Source organism: Mytilus californianus, unplaced genomic scaffold, assembly GCF_021869535.1.
Source record: "Mytilus californianus isolate M0D057914Y unplaced genomic scaffold, xbMytCali1.0.p SCAF_1, whole genome shotgun sequence".
In the NCBI taxonomy this organism is placed as follows: domain Eukaryota; kingdom Metazoa; phylum Mollusca; class Bivalvia; order Mytilida; family Mytilidae; genus Mytilus; species Mytilus californianus.
Genome location: NW_026262581.1, coordinates 62,430,370 through 62,449,080, shown reverse-complemented (window position 1 = coordinate 62,449,080; position 18,711 = coordinate 62,430,370). Strand labels below are relative to the sequence as shown.

General features: G+C 31.6%; 1 protein-coding gene across 2 annotated transcripts in view; it reads left to right on the top strand.

The window, feature by feature from the left end:
• LOC127705554 (dynein axonemal intermediate chain 4-like) overlaps window positions 1–18,711 on the top strand; it is a 47,465-nt gene that overhangs the window by 13,470 nt on the left and 15,284 nt on the right. The window contains exons 5-11 of one of the 2 annotated variants that reach the window (XM_052209884.1): window positions 3,836–3,927; window positions 5,978–6,159; window positions 6,559–6,666; window positions 7,086–7,155; window positions 8,609–8,719; window positions 10,359–10,385; window positions 17,645–17,766. In XM_052209884.1, coding sequence (XP_052065844.1) covers window positions 3,836–3,927; window positions 5,978–6,159; window positions 6,559–6,666; window positions 7,086–7,155; window positions 8,609–8,719; window positions 10,359–10,385; window positions 17,645–17,766 — 712 coding nt within the window. The remainder of the gene's footprint in view (window positions 1–3,835; window positions 3,928–5,977; window positions 6,160–6,558; window positions 6,667–7,085; window positions 7,156–8,608; window positions 8,720–10,358; window positions 10,386–17,644; window positions 17,767–18,711) is intronic. The other variant, XM_052209891.1, reaches the window with a different exon arrangement.

Sequence of the window (18,711 nt, the reverse complement as noted above, 5' to 3'; positions counted from 1 at the left end):
ATAGGAAATTTTTTAATAATTTTTCCCCATTTTTGTCGAGCCTGTGACTAGAAGCAAAAGTAGGCGAGACACTGAGTTCCGCAGAACCCTTACGAATTTTTGTGATTTTCATGGCTCTCAGCAATCCACTTATTTAACTGTACGAAGATAAGAACGGCAAAGTTCAATCCATATCTTTCTGCATATTGTTACCTTCATTTGAAGAATCCAGCTCAGTGCTGCAGTCTTCTACAAAGCAATTAATATTCATATTTCATTACATGTAATCATACTGAGTCTGCATTATATAAATATTAATGAATAACCATATCAACTTCTTTTAGTTGCAAAATCTTTATCAGCAGCAGGCAAAGCCATGTTATTTCAATTTTCAATGTCATAAACAAGCTTCTGTCTAAGTTTGGTACAAATCCAGGATAGTTTGAGAAAGTTATTAAAATTTTTAAAACCTAATCCACAGAGTGAATGTAATGTTAACTGGAAGAAAAACTAAGTCCATTTATAAGTAATATACGGAAAAACAGGAAATATATTTTTACAAAATTTCCTTCTAGATACTAGCTTTTGATCATAAACAAGCTTCTGTCTAAGTTAGGTAGAAATCCTGGATATTTTAAGAAAGTTATTAAAATATTAAAAACTTTAACCACAGAGTAAATGTAATGTTAACTGGCAGAAAAACTTAGTCCATTTATAAGTAAAATATGGAAAAACAGGATTTTTTATTACAAAATTTACTTCTCGATACTATCTTATGATCATAAACAAGCTTCTGTTCAAGTTTGGTAGAAATCAGGGATAGTTTAAGAAAGTTATTAAAATTTGAAAAACTTTAACCACAGAGTGAATATTTGTGGACGCCGCTGCCAACGAAATGTAGGATCGCCATGTCCTGCTTTTGCAACAAAAGTCGCAGGCTCAACAATAAATATAAAAGTTATATTATATGAACTTATTTTTAGCTCACCTGACCTGAAAGGTCAAGTGAGCTTTTCTCATCACTTTGCGTCCGTCGTCCGTCGTCCGTAAACTTTTACAAAAATCTTCTCCTCTGAAACTACTGGGCCAAATTTGACCAAACTTGGCCACAATCATCATTGGGGTATCTAGTTTAAAAAATGTGTCCAGTGACCCGGCCAACCAACCAAGATGGCCGCCATGGCTAAAAATAGAACATAGGGGTAAAATGTAGATTTTGGCTTATATCTCTGAAACCAAAGCATTTAGAGCAAATCTGACATGGGGGTAAAATTGTTCATTAGGTCAAGATCTATCTGCCCTGAAATTTTCAGATGAATCGGACAACCTGTTGTTGGGTTGCTGCCCCTGAATTGGTAATTTTAAGGAAATTTTGCCGTTTTTGGTTATCATCTTGAATATTATTATAGATAGAGATCAACTGTAAACAGCAATAATGTTCAGCAAAGTAAGATCTACAAATAAGTCAACATGACCAAAATGGTCAGTTGACCCCTTAAGGAGTTATTGCCCTTTATAGTCAATTTTTAACCATTTTTCGTAAATTTTTGTAATCTTTTACAAAAATCTTCTCCTCTGAAACTACTGAGACAAATTTAACCAAACTTGTCCACAATCATCATTAGGGTATCTTGTTTAAAAAATGTGTCCGATGACCCCGCCCGTGAACCAAGATGGCCGACATGGCTAAAAAATAGTACATAGGGTAAAATGCAGTTTTTGGCTCATATCTCTGAAACCAAAGCATTTAGAGCAAATCTGATGAGTATAAAATTGTTCATTAGGTCAAGATCTATCTGCCCTGAAATTTTCTTACCAATCAGGCAACCCGTTGTTGGGTTGCTGCCCCTGAATTGGTAATTTTAAGGAAATTTTGCCGTTTTTTGGTTATTATCTTGAATATTATTATAGATAGAGATCAACTGTAAACAGCAATAATGTTCAGCAAAGTAAGATCAACAAATAAGTCAACTTGACCAAAATTGTCAGTTGACCCCTTAAGGAGTTATTGCCCTTTATAGTCAATTTTTAACCATTTTTCGTAAATTTTTGTAATTTTTTACAAAAATCTTCTCCTCTGAAACTACTAAGACAAATTTAACCAAACTTGTCCACAATCATCATTAGGGTATCTAGTTTAAAAATGTGTCCGATGACCCCGCCCGCGAACCAAGATGGCCGACATGGCTAAAAAATAGTACATAGGGTAAAATGCAGTTTTTGGCTCATATCTCTGAAACCAAAGCATTTAGAGCAAATCTGACATGGGGGTAAAATTGTTCATTAGGTCAAGATCTATCTGCCCTGAAATTTTCAGACCAATCAGGCAACACATTGTTGGGTTGCTGCCCCTGAATTGGTAATTTTAAGAAAATTTTGCAGCTTTTGGTTATTATCTTGAATATTATTATAGATACAGATAAACTGTAAACAGCAATAATGTACAGCAAAGTTAGATCTACAAATAAGGCACCATGACCAAAATTGTCAATTGACCCCTTAAGGAGTTATTGCCCTTTATAGTCAATTTTTTACAATTTTCATAAATTTTGTAAATTTTTGTAAATTTTTACAAAGTATTTTCCACTGTATCTACTGGGCCAAGTTCATTATAGATAGAGATAATAGTAAGGAGCAAGAATGTTCAGTAAAGTAAGATCTACAAACACATCACCATCACCAAAACACAATTTTGTCATGAATCCATCTGTGCCCTTTGTTTAATATGCACATAGACCAAGGTGAGCGACACAGGCTCTTTAGAGCCTCTAGTTTTTTCTCTATTTACTTTTAAGTCATATGAAACAAGTTTATCATAATTTTAATGTTATGAAAATTATCAAACTAATGCATGCATATTTAATAAACTAAGTCCTGTTTGCACATTTTTTTATATTTATATTTTAGAATCTATAACGTATTATTGACAAATAGTATTTCATTCAGTGATTGTTGATCGCAAGCTTATTTACTTTCGAGTTTGTTGTCGAAGTTTCCCCGATCGTTACATTGATAAACAATCAACGCAGAGCATGTAGAGCATGTAACAAATAAGTGAATTGAACAAGCTTTTTATATTTTCCATGCCTTCCCATTTGTTAAACTTTTTCTTAATAGTTATATTTTTTTAAAGAACCAGTTTTTTACTATTTAGCTTCCAGTGCATCCCTAGGTCCTATGTTTGTTTTTCACAGAAATATTTCCTGTTTTTCACAAAAATATTTCCTGTTTTTCTGTATATAACTTATAAATGGACTTAGTTTTTCTTCCAGTTAACATTACATACAGTCTGTAGTTAAAGTTTTTAAAACATTTATTAGATTCATAAACCATTCTGGATTTTTACCAAACTTGGACAGAAGCTTCTTACAATCAAAAGATAGTATCAATAGGAAATTTTTTAATAATTTTTCCCCATTTTTGTCGAGCCTGTGACTAGAAGCAAAAGTAGGCGAGACACTGAGTTCCGCAGAACCCTTACGAATTTTTGTGATTTTCATGGCTCTCAGCAATCCACTTATTTAACTGTACGAAGATAAGAACGGCAAAGTTCAATCCATATCTTTCTGCATATTGTTACCTTCATTTGAAGAATCCAGCTCAGTGCTGCAGTCTTCTACAAAGCAATTAATATTCATATTTCATTACATGTAATCATACTGAGTCTGCATTATATAAATAATAATGAATAACCATATCAACTTCTTTTAGTTGCAAAATCTTTATCAGCAGCAGGCAAAGCCATGTTATTTCAATTTTCAAATGAAGTTTTTGAAAAATGCAAAAAAGAGCATTTGGTCAGATTTCACTCCTTTTTGGAATTGTATTTATTAGTGTCATTTTTTCATTATTGTAGATCTGTGTTTAGTGCTTCACAGGGAACTGCTACTGAGTCAATCATGGGAGAAGATATGGCTGATCATACACATGATGTTTCACAGAGTTGGGGTAATATAATTGAATTGTCAGCTATAAATGCTTATTGTACATGAGATTAAACAAAAAAGAACAAAAAAAATAAAATGGGGCCCTTTTTCCGAGTCTGCATCATTTTGTTGCAGATGCGAGGCATAGCTATCCAACACACAAGTGTAGTCTGAAGCTGCAACATTTAGTTTCAATCTGAGGTTAAAGTTTTATAAACATTAAGTTTGTCAAACATTTTTGGAATTTTATGAAACTTGGTAAAAATATATTTTATGACTGAAAGACAGTATCCAGAGCAAAATTTGTAAAATGCTTTTATTTTATTTTTCTGTATTTTACTCATAAAAGGAAAGCACTTTTTATTTAACCCAGCCATGCATAAGTTTTGAATTGATGATTTGATATAATTGTTAAGGCTATCTGTCTAAGATAACCACCAGCCATCAAATTTTAAAGTGTAAAAATAAGCTCATAAACATCATTCATGCATTATTCATGCATTATTGGCTTACAAGTCAATAATTTAACCTCATTTGAATCTGTATGCATGTGACCCTCAATTTTACCCTTAGCTGGAGATGGGATAAAAATGTATTTAGCATGTTCAGTTATTCAAAAAAGGAAAAAAATGTCCACATTAAAAAGTTAAACAAGGGAGCCTCCCGAATCCTTTGATTGGTTTGATACAAGTAGATAAAACCTTCATGGAATATTATGAAACTTTGGACAAAAGCTTCTTGAAGATCAAGAAAATGCATCTGGTGTTAAAATTCAATTCAATAAAAAATTGTATTTCACTGGTAAATGGACTTATTTTTTGGCAGCCCATAACACTTTTACACGGACAGCAGCAATTACAGGTGAGACACAGGCACTTCTATTTAAATTTGATGGGTGGCTATTGTTTTAGAATGATAACCTGAAGAACTATAAGTAATAATTAATTTAAATATTATGCATGGTAGAGTTAAATCAAAAGTGCCTTCTAACCCCACACTACATTCATTCCCGGAACAGCCATTATAAAATAAAGAAAAATGGTAAGGAGTGAAACAAACAAGCCATTATTGACTTATATCCAGACTTATTCTCAGAATTACAAAATGCTATTTTCTCTGATTTAAAAAAATATTGACAGAATTTCAAACATTTTTTTAAATATTTTTGAAGCAGTGATACACAAATTTACATATCCCACAAAATTGATTCCAACAAATTAAAATGAATTCACAGTAGGTTTTTTACATTTTAAGATTTTTGTCGAGCCTGTGACTTTTGTCGCAAAAGCGAGACATAGCGATCCTACATTCTGTCGGCAGCGTCCACAAATATTCACTCTGTGGTTAAAGTATTTCAAATTTCAATAACTTTCTTAAACTATTCTGCATTTCAACCAAACTTGGACAAACTTGTTTATAATCATAAGATAGTATCCAGAAGAAAATTTTGTAAAAAAAAAAAATCCTGTTTATCCGTATTTTACTCATATATGGACTTAGTTTTTCTGCCAGTTAACATTACAATCACTCTGTGGTTAAAGTTTTTCAAATTTTAATAACTTTCTTAAACTATCCTGGATTTGTACAAAACTTGGACAGAAGCTTGTTTATGATCAAAAGCTAGTATCTAGAAGGAAATTTTGTAAAAATTTATTTCCTGTTTTTCCGTATATTACTTATAAATGGATTTAGTTTTATTCCAGTTAACATTACATACAGGTTGCAGTTAAAGTTTTTAAAACATTTATTAGATTCATAAACCTTCTTGGATTTTTACCAAACTTGAACAGAACTTCTTACAATCAGAAGATAGTATCTAGAGAAAAATTTTTAATGATTTTTCCCCATTTTTGTTGAGCCTGCGACTAACAGCAAAAGTAGGCCAGACACTGGGTTCCGCGGAACCTTACGAATTTTTTCTAAGAAGAATGATATTAAGGAGTGTTGTGAAAAAAGTAATAAATATTGGTTTAACATATTTTCCATTAGATTTGATGGAACTGAATTGTATAAGAAAACCAATTTATCATTCAACGGGAAACTTTTGTCCTAAAAGAAAAACTTTTTTGTAGACATCAAAGTGAAGAGAGAAGATGTTAAAGAAATATTACTTGAAGATGACCTTGAAAAAATAGTAGATTTGACCTTGACAGAAACTGCAACAATCTGGTTACTGGACATGCCAACTGTTTGTGTTTCTAATGAAGCAGATGAAGCTAAATCTATCCAAGAAAAAAATGAGAAATATTTACAAGTAAGTTCAAAATGATCTTTATTCAGACAATGTTAAAAAAAAAAATTTAAATCTATATTTTTTTTTATTTGAATTGAAATAACATATTAATAATACTGAATTTAATTGGAGTTTTGTTTTTAATTCATTTTGAATTAGAACAATTAGAACAAAAGTTCAATATGATTTCACACTGAAACCATAAACATGTTGACCAATTTTCTCAGGTGAATTTTAGATAAATTTAAGGTTAAGTCACCTAAATTGCTGTTTTCCTTGAGCAATATTGACAAGGAAAATTAAGATGCATGTATGGTTTTTAATTTAAATTATTTTTATTTGTGTATTTTTTGTTTGAAAATGAGATTTATGCATTTGAATTGATTGTAAAAATACTAATGTCTTTGATATCTATTTTAGTTACAGAAAAACAAAGTTGGTAATGACCAATACATGGAGAGAGGAATGAACACTTTCAATGAACCACCAAAAGTCAAGGTTGTTCAAACAACAAAAATTACACACAATGTAAGTAAATTAACAGATATATTTACATATTTCATTTTTTATTTATAAGATATAAGTAACTAATCAAGAACTTTTAAAACATTTTAAGAGGAGTGGAATTTGGCATATAAAATGATACTCGCAAGTCTTGTCAACATTTCAGTTTACGGATAAAAATCTAACCATAAAGATATCTTCACCATGTTTGTATTGCCCCATTGGATGAAGAAGACTTGATTTTGAGGTCAAAGGTCAAGGTCACATCACTTATTGATAGACTAAAATTTAAACTATTTTTTTGTTTCCAGATGATATCTTTTCAACAATATAGTTGATATTTAGATAAATCATGTTTAAGCATTAAATTTAAACTTAAGCTATACAAGATCTTTAAAATTTAACAAACACCAGAAAACATAGTTGACTTATTCCTCTTACAGGAGGTAGGAGTAAATGCTACGACTTGGGATATGTATGATACATTTGAAGCTCAAGAAAAAGAAAAGAAAGGTATGCTAGTTATTTTGGTTTTGTATGGAGAATATATTTAATTAGTGTCTGTATCATTTGTCAGGCTGCAGATTGCTAAAAGTCTTAAAAGTTCAGAATAAATGTAGCAAACACTACCAAATCTTTGTGATCAATATCATATTCTTTCAAGGGCAAAAGATCTTGATATACAATTAATGACAACCACTTACACAGTATGTGACTTAGGTCATGTATATTGCTCAATGTGTTTGTTTGACATGATTACAAGTGGACTACTGTGTGTTCTAAAACTAAAATTCTAAATATAGCCAAAACCTGCTGTAGTTAAGGTTTACTGGAAAACTGATGTAAGTAATCGATTATAACATATTATTGTTCTGTTTTTTGTACAAAAGAATTTAGCTAAAAAAATCGGAACATTTTGAATCAGCTTTTTTTTTTATGGATAAAGCCGTAGTCCCTGAAGAGAACCACAGAACTTCAGTAGGAAAACTAAAAATCCTAGTCAATAAAGATTGGAATCAAGTGCACCTGCCACGTGAGGAATTCGAACTAACAACCTCAGTGCTGACAGGCTAGTGATACAGTAGTTAGACTGCTTAGACCACTTGGCCACCGTGGCCCCTTTCTCGTCACAGAGAAAACATACTTGTCCAACAAGATATTTACAAATGACAATTAATTATATTGTTTGGATTTTTTTTGTGTTATCCCATGATGGTGATATAAGAAATCACTGAGTATATGAAATATAGCTGAAAGAGACATTAAAATGTTATTCATTTCTATTTTACATATGATCTTTTTCCTTTTTCCAACCAACTGACCTTAAATTTTCAACTAACAACATCAGTGCTGACAGGCTAGTGATACAGTAGTTCAACTTCTTAGACCACTTGGCCACCGTGGCCCCTTTCTCGTCACAGAGAAAACATACTTGTTCAACAAAATATTTACAAATGACAATTTATTATATTGTTTAGGGTTTTTTTGTGTTATCCCATGATGGTGATATAAAGAAATCACAGAGTATATGAAATATAGCTTAAAGAGACATTAAAATAATATTCATTTATATTTTACTTATGGTCGTTTTCTTTTTTCCAAACAACTGACCATAAATTTTCAGATAAAAAATCAGTAAACAAACAAATTAAAAAAATCTAATTTAATATATCCAAACCATTTGGTGCCATTACTGTAACTTATAGTTTGTTTTCTTCTCTTTTTTTTATTATGTAATCATTTTGAAATTAAGAACAAAATTATAATTTATTATACAGGTTTATTGATCAAAATTATTAAGAGTAAAATCCTTTCAGAAATTCCTGTAAATGTTCTATGTCTTCAGAATTGATTTCACATGTTAAAAATGTCCTTACATGTATCAGCTGTCATGAATGGCCTTATAACAAAAGCTACTCCACCCTTTTAAGAAAACATTAAAGATAATTTTTAAACAACATTGTAGAGAAAGAAGAAAAGGAAGAGGGTGAGGGTACAATAAGTCGTCCAGCAAGTCCTGCTGCAAAGGAGGAGACAACTGCTTCTGAAAGCGAACCAGCTCCAGTGGCTAGAGAAGGTGGGATTTGTTACATCATATCAGTTTATTTTATTCATTGTAAACAGAGCTTTAATAATTTTTACAGTAAAATGGTAGAAGTTTGTTTATAGAAGTCAGGGTGAAAAAAAACACAAATAATCTGATTTAATTATTAAGTAAAATATTACAACCTGAAGTTTCACAAACTTAGAAGTGTTATTGTGTGAGCATATGACACTTATTATTTTATTTTTCAAATATGAATTATGATGAACAACAATTATTTATTGAAAGGAGTATAAGTTGTTGAATTATGTTTGTTTCCCCAGACCTGACAGAATTATAAATCACTCTGACTGAAAACTTATTTGTGGTGATTCATTTTTGTCGAGCCTTCGACTTTAGTCGAAAAAGCGAGACAGCGATCCTACATTCCGTAGGCGGCGGCGTCCACAAATATTCACTCTGTGGTTAAAGTTTTTGAAATTTTAATAACTTTCTTAAACTATCCTGGATTTCTACCAAACTTGGACAGAAGCTTGTTTATGATCATAAGATAGTATCCAAAAGTAAATTTTGTAAAAATAAAATTCCATTTTTTCTGTATTTTACTTATAAATGGACTTAGTTTTTCTGCTGGGAAATATTACATTCACTCTGTGGTTAAAGTTTTTAAAATTTTAACTTTCTTAAACTATCCTGGGTTTGTACCAAACTTGGACAGAAGCTTGTTTGTGATCATAAGATAGTATCTAGAAGTAAATTTTGTAAAAAAATAAATCCATTTTTTCCTTATTTTACTTTTAAATGGACTTAGATTTTCTGCCAGGAAACAACACATTCACTCTGTGGTTAAAGTTTTTAAAATTTTAATAACTTTCTTATACTATTTTGGATTTGTACCAAACTTGGACAGAAGCTTGTTTATGATCAAAAGCTAGTATCTAGAAGGAAATTTTGTAAAAAAATAAATCCATTTTTTCTGTATTTTACTTTTAAATGGACTTAGATTTTCTGCCAGGAAACAACATATTCACTCTGTGGTTAAAGTTATAAAATTTTAATAACTTTCTTATGCTATTTTGGATTTGTACCAAACTTGGACAGAAGCTTGTTTATGATCAAATGCTAGTATCTAGAAGGAAATTTTGTTTTCTTCCAGTTAACATTACATTCAGTCTGCAGTTAAAGTTTTTAAACATTTATTAGATTCATAAACTATCCTGGATTTTTACCAAACTTGGACAGAAGCTTCTTTCAATCAAAAGATAGTATCAAGAGGAATATTTTTATTGATTTACTTCCTCATTTTTGTTGAGCCTGCGATTAACAGAAAAAGTAGGCGAGACACTGGGTTCCGCGGAACCCTTACGAATTTTATTTTTATTTTTTGAGGCACCTCAAATTGACAAGCAACATGGAAATATGAATTTCTCTCACCAATGCTGATATTTCAATGGTCTGAAATTTAAAATACTTTTAATCATGTTCAGTCATTATATAATTATTTATCAAATGATAGAAAAAAATCGAATACCCTACCTACCATCCAATCCAAAATCTCCAAAAGAGAGTCAGGTGCAGGAAATAAACATAGTTATAAGGATGGTCAAGGATAAGTAGAAACTGCAATTTAAATAAAAAATGAAAAACTTATTCTTTATGATATTTTCTAAAGGATCATCTAGGCTTAGACTAGGTGCAGGTAAGACGATGTAGATTTTGGTTTGAAAAGCTATCCTGATAGTTTTTTTGTTACTAAATTTTGGATAATGTTATTTTGTAGATTTGCATTTTCTGATAGATCATTAGGCTTATCAATCTTACTTTTTTGCAAATATATACTCTCAAATAATCTTGTTTGAAATTGCCTTTCATTTACTTTTGTGACTACCAGTTTTTTTTATTATTTACTTTTATCAAAGCAACTAAAAATCAGTATTTTCTTTGACTCAAACCACTAAATCTATGGAAATTGATTTCTCCCAAATGATAATAAATTCACAGAATATCAAAATAATAAAATTTTCTTAAATGTTTAAGACATTGAATATGCTGGATATTAATATAATGAAATTATAAATTATAGAATATATTGAAAATAAATATGCAAGTAACCAAGTCAGTCTTCTGTAGTTTAAGTTAAAGTTTTCTATTTCCTTGAAGTTATTCATTTAGGTGAATTGAATAGTTTTTGGTGCAGTAAGTTAGCAATATTAATGTTGTAATATCTACACTTTCTTATGTTTAAGGTTCTTTTCATTTCTTACAAACTGTGCTGAGTGAATTTCTATGTGCAACTGTTATTGATTTTTTTTTTTAAACCAGTATCTGAATTCATTTTTAATTGCAAAACAAAAATATGATGAATAATCATTTATCCCATAAAATTATTAAGACATATACTTAGTCTGTTGATTCAAGACCAGTTTTAGATCAGTAATGATTTTCATTTAAAACTGCATGTGCTTAGTTTGTTAAATATTGTTAGCGCATTTTAGCATTAGACAATATATACAGAATAATTGCATTTTTGTTTTTGGTACTGACCTTATCAGCAAGAATATTAAGCGAGCCTGCAAGGGCGAGCTGATGAAGTCAGTATCAAAAAATAAAATGCCATTATTCTTTTTATTGACAATTTGTCTTAACTGTAGATTTTTTTGGTTGAGAATATGAAGTAAATTGAAAAAGTTTGTAAAACTACTTTTACTTGTACAAAATGTTGGGATAGTTGTTCGGTTGTATGAATGAAGTCGCATGCATTTCATTTATAAATTAATGCGGATGAACACGAAGACACGACATTGCTGCACTGATACATGACGTCATTGCCTAATATTTTCGAGTATCAAGTCCTGTCCATGATCTTAACAAATATTAGGCAGTAAGATCAATGGAAAAAATGTACAAATTGCCGATAAATGAGTTTTTGGAAAATGACGCTATCAGCGGCATGTTTCCGATACCATTGACCAGAACTAACGGAAGTTGATTATGCCTCCGCCTACCGCACTCGGTTTCATATTTACTATTTAACATACTGACTGGAATCTGATTGTATTTCGCTACACTCGAACAAAGTGTTGTAGTCGGACGGGAACCGGTTTACATACGTTATTTTATTTACCAAAAAGATATCTTGAACTGTCCATATGTTTTTTTGTTATTAAATGGTATTTGGAGCTATCCCTTTGTTATATTTTTCATATTTATTCGAGCTTTGACTTTTATGCACATGTCTTACAATCGTAAACAATCGGTATGTATACATGATAAAGAGATCCGTTTTGTTATGGTGTTGGACTTTTTACCCTCCAATGATCAGCAATCGCTAGACAAAATAGTTCTCCTAAATAATGTCAGCCTTTCATGCCATTTCAACTTTACAATCATTAAAAAAGTAATAATCGGAATCATTTTGATATTCATTGGATAGAAACTGGTCTTTATCCAGATTTACGAAGATTTTAATAATCGGAAATTAGTAATACGGTTATACCCACGCGGTGCGTATGAATCTTTGTTTACAAAGTTATAGCAGCAGAGTCTGTAACTGTATCATAATTAATTAACTACACTGTTATTGTACTTAATATGATGAAAACTGCATATGCAATATAAGATGTCAACTCGGCCAATACAGATTTTTTTTCCGTATTGGCCGAGTTCTGATCCGGCCAAAACAGGATTTCGGAACGTCTCTAGTTTTTAGATCGTAAGTCACGATAAAACTCAAACTGAAAGTAAACAGTTGTTTGTACGACGCAGTCTTTATTTACTCACCATAAACAAGCTGAAACGTTCAGTATGGCATATATGTTATGTTAAAGACGGTCCCATTCATTTGAAAAGCATTTTGAAAGTAGACGATGGAATTATTTCAGGTTTGGGGAACGAGTAAATTATCACAAAGTTCATTTCTTGACGACCTCATAATTTCATCATGTCGATGGTACAAATCGATTTTTACTGTTTACTTTCGCTTCTCATGTTTTGTAAACGGTCTTTCTGCATTCTGTAATTGCGCAAATCTTCGTTCTTTGGTCAATTGGCTTATGGATAGTTGTATCAATTTCAACTCTTACATTATTTTTTTTTTAAATATATTTGCATTACACATGCAATGGCAGTACCTTTCCAATTACTATTTATGTGTTGTGTCTAAATTAAAGTTGTAACACTTTATAGTGACTGGAAAGGGTAGAAAAATTCATCAGATGAGAAAAGGCTGAAGATACATGGAAACGGCACCAAATCATAAAGATATTGCATCTTATAAAAAGAAACTGAGATTTGGATAGTTCCACTTCAAGGTAAAAATGTTTATCTCTTGTGAAATGAAATAAAAAAATATTGTAACACTGCAGTTAATTAATAAAGATACTATTACATGTATTTCTGTATTGGCCTTATTGTTGGTCCTCGGCCAGCAGTATTGGCCTTCGGCTTCGCCTCAGACCAATACACCAAGACATGGACCAATAACAAGGACAATACAGAAATACTTATGCAATAATATTATAGAATGATAGTATGGTTCAATAGCGGGAATCAGCCCCTCAACTACTTTTTACATAAATATTAACTTCTGGCTTCAACTCCTTGTTCGTCTTGTCTGGAGATCTTGTTGTAGTTCCAGTTAGGCAAGCATTTTAGAGACGTATCCCGTCCATCCTCTCTTGACTTGTAATTTCTGGTGATAGATTTTGCCGCTTGACGGTGTATCCTTTCAAGCTTGTTTTTTTTTTTTGTTACCGTGTAGGGGTCTCATACTATGGCTTCATATTAAATTGTAAGATCCATTCCTAAAGGTCTAGATCATTGTTCTAATCTGACACAAATTTCAATAACTGGAATGCTACCCAAGTTGAATATATGGTGACCTACTAGAACAGCATTATCACTATTGAAATTGTGTTTAATACCATGATTGTTCAATGTCATTAACTTAAATGGAGACAGACATTTGGCCTGAAAGGTGGTGTGGGAGTGCAAAATCAAAAACTAACTGACTATGATATATGGTTAAAGAATGAATATCAATTACATGGGTCAACATGGTCAAGGGCAGAGTTGTTATGAAATAACAATATGGCAGAGAAGTGGTTTCAAGTTTCATATAAAGCGTCCTGACTGACATGAAATAAAAAATCAAAGGAGTATCCCTATTTGTCTAATCTTCAAGGTGAAATAAAACTAGTAAAACAATATTATACTATTGTTTAAATCTACAGAAATATAATTTGCTTCAAGTAACAGAAATAACTAGGTCACTAGTAACTTATTTAATGAGTATGTAGGGTATAAGAGCATGATAACAACAGGCTCTTCATAATCATTTGGTTTGAAAAGGATGCTAGTAGTCTATATTCTTGATTTAGAAAAATGTAATTGTAAGACAAAAATCACATTACTTAGAATACTTTAGATCATTCAGGTAGTCTTTATTTATATGTACAAAAGAACAGCCAGTAGTCATTGGATATTGTAGATCATTCAAATAGTCTTGACCTATTTATTAGTACAAAAGAACAGCCATTAGTCATTGGATATTGTAGATCATTGTGGTAGTCTTGACCTATTTATTTATAGAAAAAAAACAGCCAGTAGTCATTGGATACTGTAGATCATTCAGGTAGTCTTGACCTATACATTTGTACTAAAAAAACAGCCAGTTGTCATCTTCACATAACACACACATATACGAATATCAATTATATGCTTACGAGACATGTTGGAATGTTAAACTAATTACGGTATGACAATATGTGAAAATCAAGACTTGCATAAAAAATATCACAATATTAGAGACAGTGGCGTCATTTTTCCTCAGAGCTTTCAGCTCTTTGATTATAACGTTTAAGACAAACATTCTGTTATTTTAACTCTACAATAGAAAAACAAAGGATATGGGGTATCCATTCATGACACAAAATCAGTAAATTCACAGCAAAAAACACACTAAAGTAAAGGAACAGCGCTTTTATTGCTGTTCTTCATCTTAAAGTCACTGTGAGGCCTTCAACACGGAACCAAAATAAAAAACTCTCACCTCACTGCAATGTTTGTTTAAGTCTTTAGAAACAAAGATTTCCTTTTCAGATATTTTGTTAGACTGCAAAGAAAATAAAGCGTTACATGAATTCCACTTTGTATGCCATTACAACCAATAATCATTTTTTTCAGTGGTCTTTTTAGTTATAATTGAAAATATTTGACATCATAGATTAAAAGTGACTATTATGGTAGTGTCATTTGTCATTATAGAACCTGAATTTTCTAAGTAAAGCATCAAAGGATTTTTTTGGCTAAAAATGACAGTACAACATGTCTTTATGTAAATTATAAATCTATTACAAGTGTTGCATATGAATGCTATTATTATTCAAGTAAAGAGGAGAGATTTTTATACGACCGCAAAAAAATTTTTGTGGTCGTATATTGGTATGTCGTCGTCGTCGTCGTCGTCGTCGTCGTCGTCGTCCAGCGTCGTCGTCCGAATACACATTAGTTTTCGCACTCTAACTTTAGTTTAAGTGAATGAATCTCAATGAAATTTTACCATAAGGTTCAATACCACAAAAGGAAGGTGGGGATTGATTTTGGGGGTTATGGTACCCACAGTTAAGGAATTAGGGGCCAAAAAGGGGCCAAAAATAAGCATTTTTGTAACTTCCAGACATAACTTGTGTGTAAGTGTATGGATCTCTCTGACATTGTACCACAAGGTTCCATATCACAAAGGGAATGCTGGGATTGATTTTGGGGGTAATTGCCTCCAAATTTTAGGAATAAGGGGCCAAAAAGGGGCAAAAAACAAGCATTTTTCTAGTTTCATGACAATAACTTGTGTGTAAGTGTATGGATCTCTCTGACATTGTATCACAAGGTTCCATATCACAAAGGGAATGCTGGAACTGATTTTGGGGGTAATTGCCTCCATATTTTAGGAATTAGGGGCCAAAAAAGGGGCGAAAAACAAGCATTTTTCTAGTTTCATGACAATAACTTGTGTGTAAGTGTATGGATCTTAATGAAATTGTACTACAAGGTTCCATATCACAAAGGGAAAGCTGGAATTGAGTTTGGGGGTAATTGCCCAAAAAGTTTAGGAATAAGGGGCCAAAAATAAGCATTTTTCTAGTTTCCAGACAATAACTTGTGTTCAAATGTATGGATCTCTCTGAAATTGTACTGCAAGGTACCATACCTCAAAGGGAAGGCTGGGATTGATTTTTGGGGGTAATTCCCTCAAAATTTTAGTAATTAGGGGCCATAAAAGGGCAAAAAACAAGCATTTTTCTAGTTTCAGGACAATAACTTGTGTGTAAGTGTATGGATCTTTATGAAATTGTACTGCAAGGTTCCATATCACAAAGGGAAAGCTGGGTTTGAGTTTGGGGGTAATTGCCCTAAACGTTTAGGAATTTGGGGCCAAAAAACAAGCATTTTTCTAGTTTCAAGACAATAACTTGTGTTCAAGTGTATGGATCTCTCTGAAATTGTACTGCAAGGTACCATACCACAAAGGGAAAGCTGGGATTGAGTTTGGGCCAATGGGGTGATGAATCATAAGGGGGTTCAAAAAAATTTGGGGGATTTTTTTTTCTTTTTTTCATACATGTAAACCTCCCGACGGGAGTACAATAATCCCGTTTTCAGGGGTCTTCTCCCGACCTCGCGTTGAAGAGAAAAAAATCCTGTGTATGAAATCTGCCCAACATATCATCTCAGACATCTGGTGTAACTGACATCACCTGAAGTTATATTTTACCTGTAAATCAATTAACATGCATAATTATATGGCTTCACTTGTCAGCTTGGGTGTCAAACATACTGGTAATCAACGATTTTTACCTCAGGCTAACTGCCCTTGTGTAATAAAAACTTTGTGTATTTATTGGGTTACTTCCCCTGATTTATCCTGTTTTAAGTTACTTTCCTTTAAATAATGTAAATTTTTAAAAGAATATAAATAAAATATAAATTGAACAAATAATCATAAAAGGATGGTAATTAAATGATTTTAAATGTCTTAGGACAAATCAAAAAATAATAATTTGAAAATTATTTGAGGGTTCTATACTTTCTTTCAAGGCTTAAATTGAATTCATATAATAACTATGACCCATGTTCTAAATTTAAATGAGTTTCTGATTATTCAAATAAAATCTAACTGCAAATGCAGATAGGTAAACAAATGATCTGATTGCAATTTTTGTCCTATAGAATAATGATATAAAAGATATGAATTGAAAAATTTAAAGAACATACTAAAAAAAAAGAATCTTAGATTGAACATGTAGAATGTTAAGATAAAGAAACTTTATAAGTACAAGGGTACTATAAACATAATACATAATACATTCGGATTGAAAGTTGAAGAAAACACACAATTTTTACAGCACACGGTTACATTTACGACAAACTTTATGTCGATTAAAAACCTCCTGATCTGAGTCCTAATCTCCTGACCAAAATTTTCCAATCTCCTGATCTGAGTTTCACAGTCCATCACATGTATGTTTTTTTCTTTAAAATTTTCCATTTTAAATTGGTTATTTCTGATGTATATATAAAAGCAAATAATAACGATATGGTTTGAATAGGTAAATTAAAAAATTTTAAGTTCTTAGACCACTTTCATTCTGTGTGAGAAACCTATGCTGTGTCAAATATTTAATTACAATCCAAATTCAGTGCTGTATCAAGCTTGAATGTTGTGTCCATACTTGCCCCAACTGTTCAGGGTTCGACCTCTGCGGTCGTATCAAGCTGCGCCCCAGCGGAGCATTTTATTAAGATTTTTAAGATAAAAACCACACTCTAAATACCCAGAAAGAACTATTTGATACTTGATACTTGATACATAAAAGCTACTCATTCATTAAAAATTATTAAAAGTGGATTTATTTTTAATTAAATTTGAGCCTTTCTTTATTGTAAGATTTTTTTATTCAGAAAGTAGAGCAACAATAGCATCATCAATGGCAGGATCTGAGAGTGTATTTGCAAGTAAGGAAACAGGAGTATCATCCATACCTAGTGAATTATCTACTGTAGAAGAGGATAGGATTATGAAGGTTTGTTTAAAAATAATTTACCTTGGATTCATAATTATTTTTGTTGGGTAACAGTTTTTGTTGATTTTGTGGTTATAGATGAACCATGAATTTAAATGTTTATCGAAGTATAAATAACTCAAAGGTTGGTATGCAAACTTTGGCAAAACCATGAAAAATCAAGTACTCATGATAGTACAATTTGTTTTTCAATCCTTGAAATTTGGTATCACAAAAATAAATGAATCCACAGTGTGATATGACTTCATCATGTCTGTCTGTCCATCCAAAAAATATTTCCTTCACAATTTTCTCGGGTAATCATGAACAGAATGACTTCATATCTGGTCAGAACCTTGACAGTAATTAGTTGTAAAGTGTGACTATTTTTAAGATCTTTCAGACACCAACTTCCTGTTTGCTGATACTTTAATTTTTATACGCCCGTCAAATTTTTGTTGGGACTTATTATGTTATACAAATGTCCGGCGTCCGTCCGTCTGTCTGTCCGTCTGTCCGTCTGTCTGTCCGGCGTAAACATGTCGCACTGTAACTTGAGAATGACTTATCCAAATTTCATGAAACTTAACATAGTTGTTTCTTATGATGGTCAAACGATCTGTATACTTTTTGGTGAAAATAAGATTAAAACTTTTTGAGTTACGGGACTTAGTAACTAAACAGGTGTGTGTTTTTTTTCACATGTCGCGCCGTATCTCAAAAACAATTTATGATTATTGCTTAAAACTTTACACACTTCTTAGTTATATTAATCTTAAGATCTGTATACTTTTTGGTGATGATTCAAAATTTCATTTTTGAGTTATTGAGTATTTTATTAAAAAAGGGGGAGGGGTTTTTCACATGTCGCGCCGTATCTCAAAAACAGTTTATGATTATTGCTTAAAACTTTACACACTTCTTAGTTATATTAACCTTAAGATCTGTATACCTTTTGGTGATGAT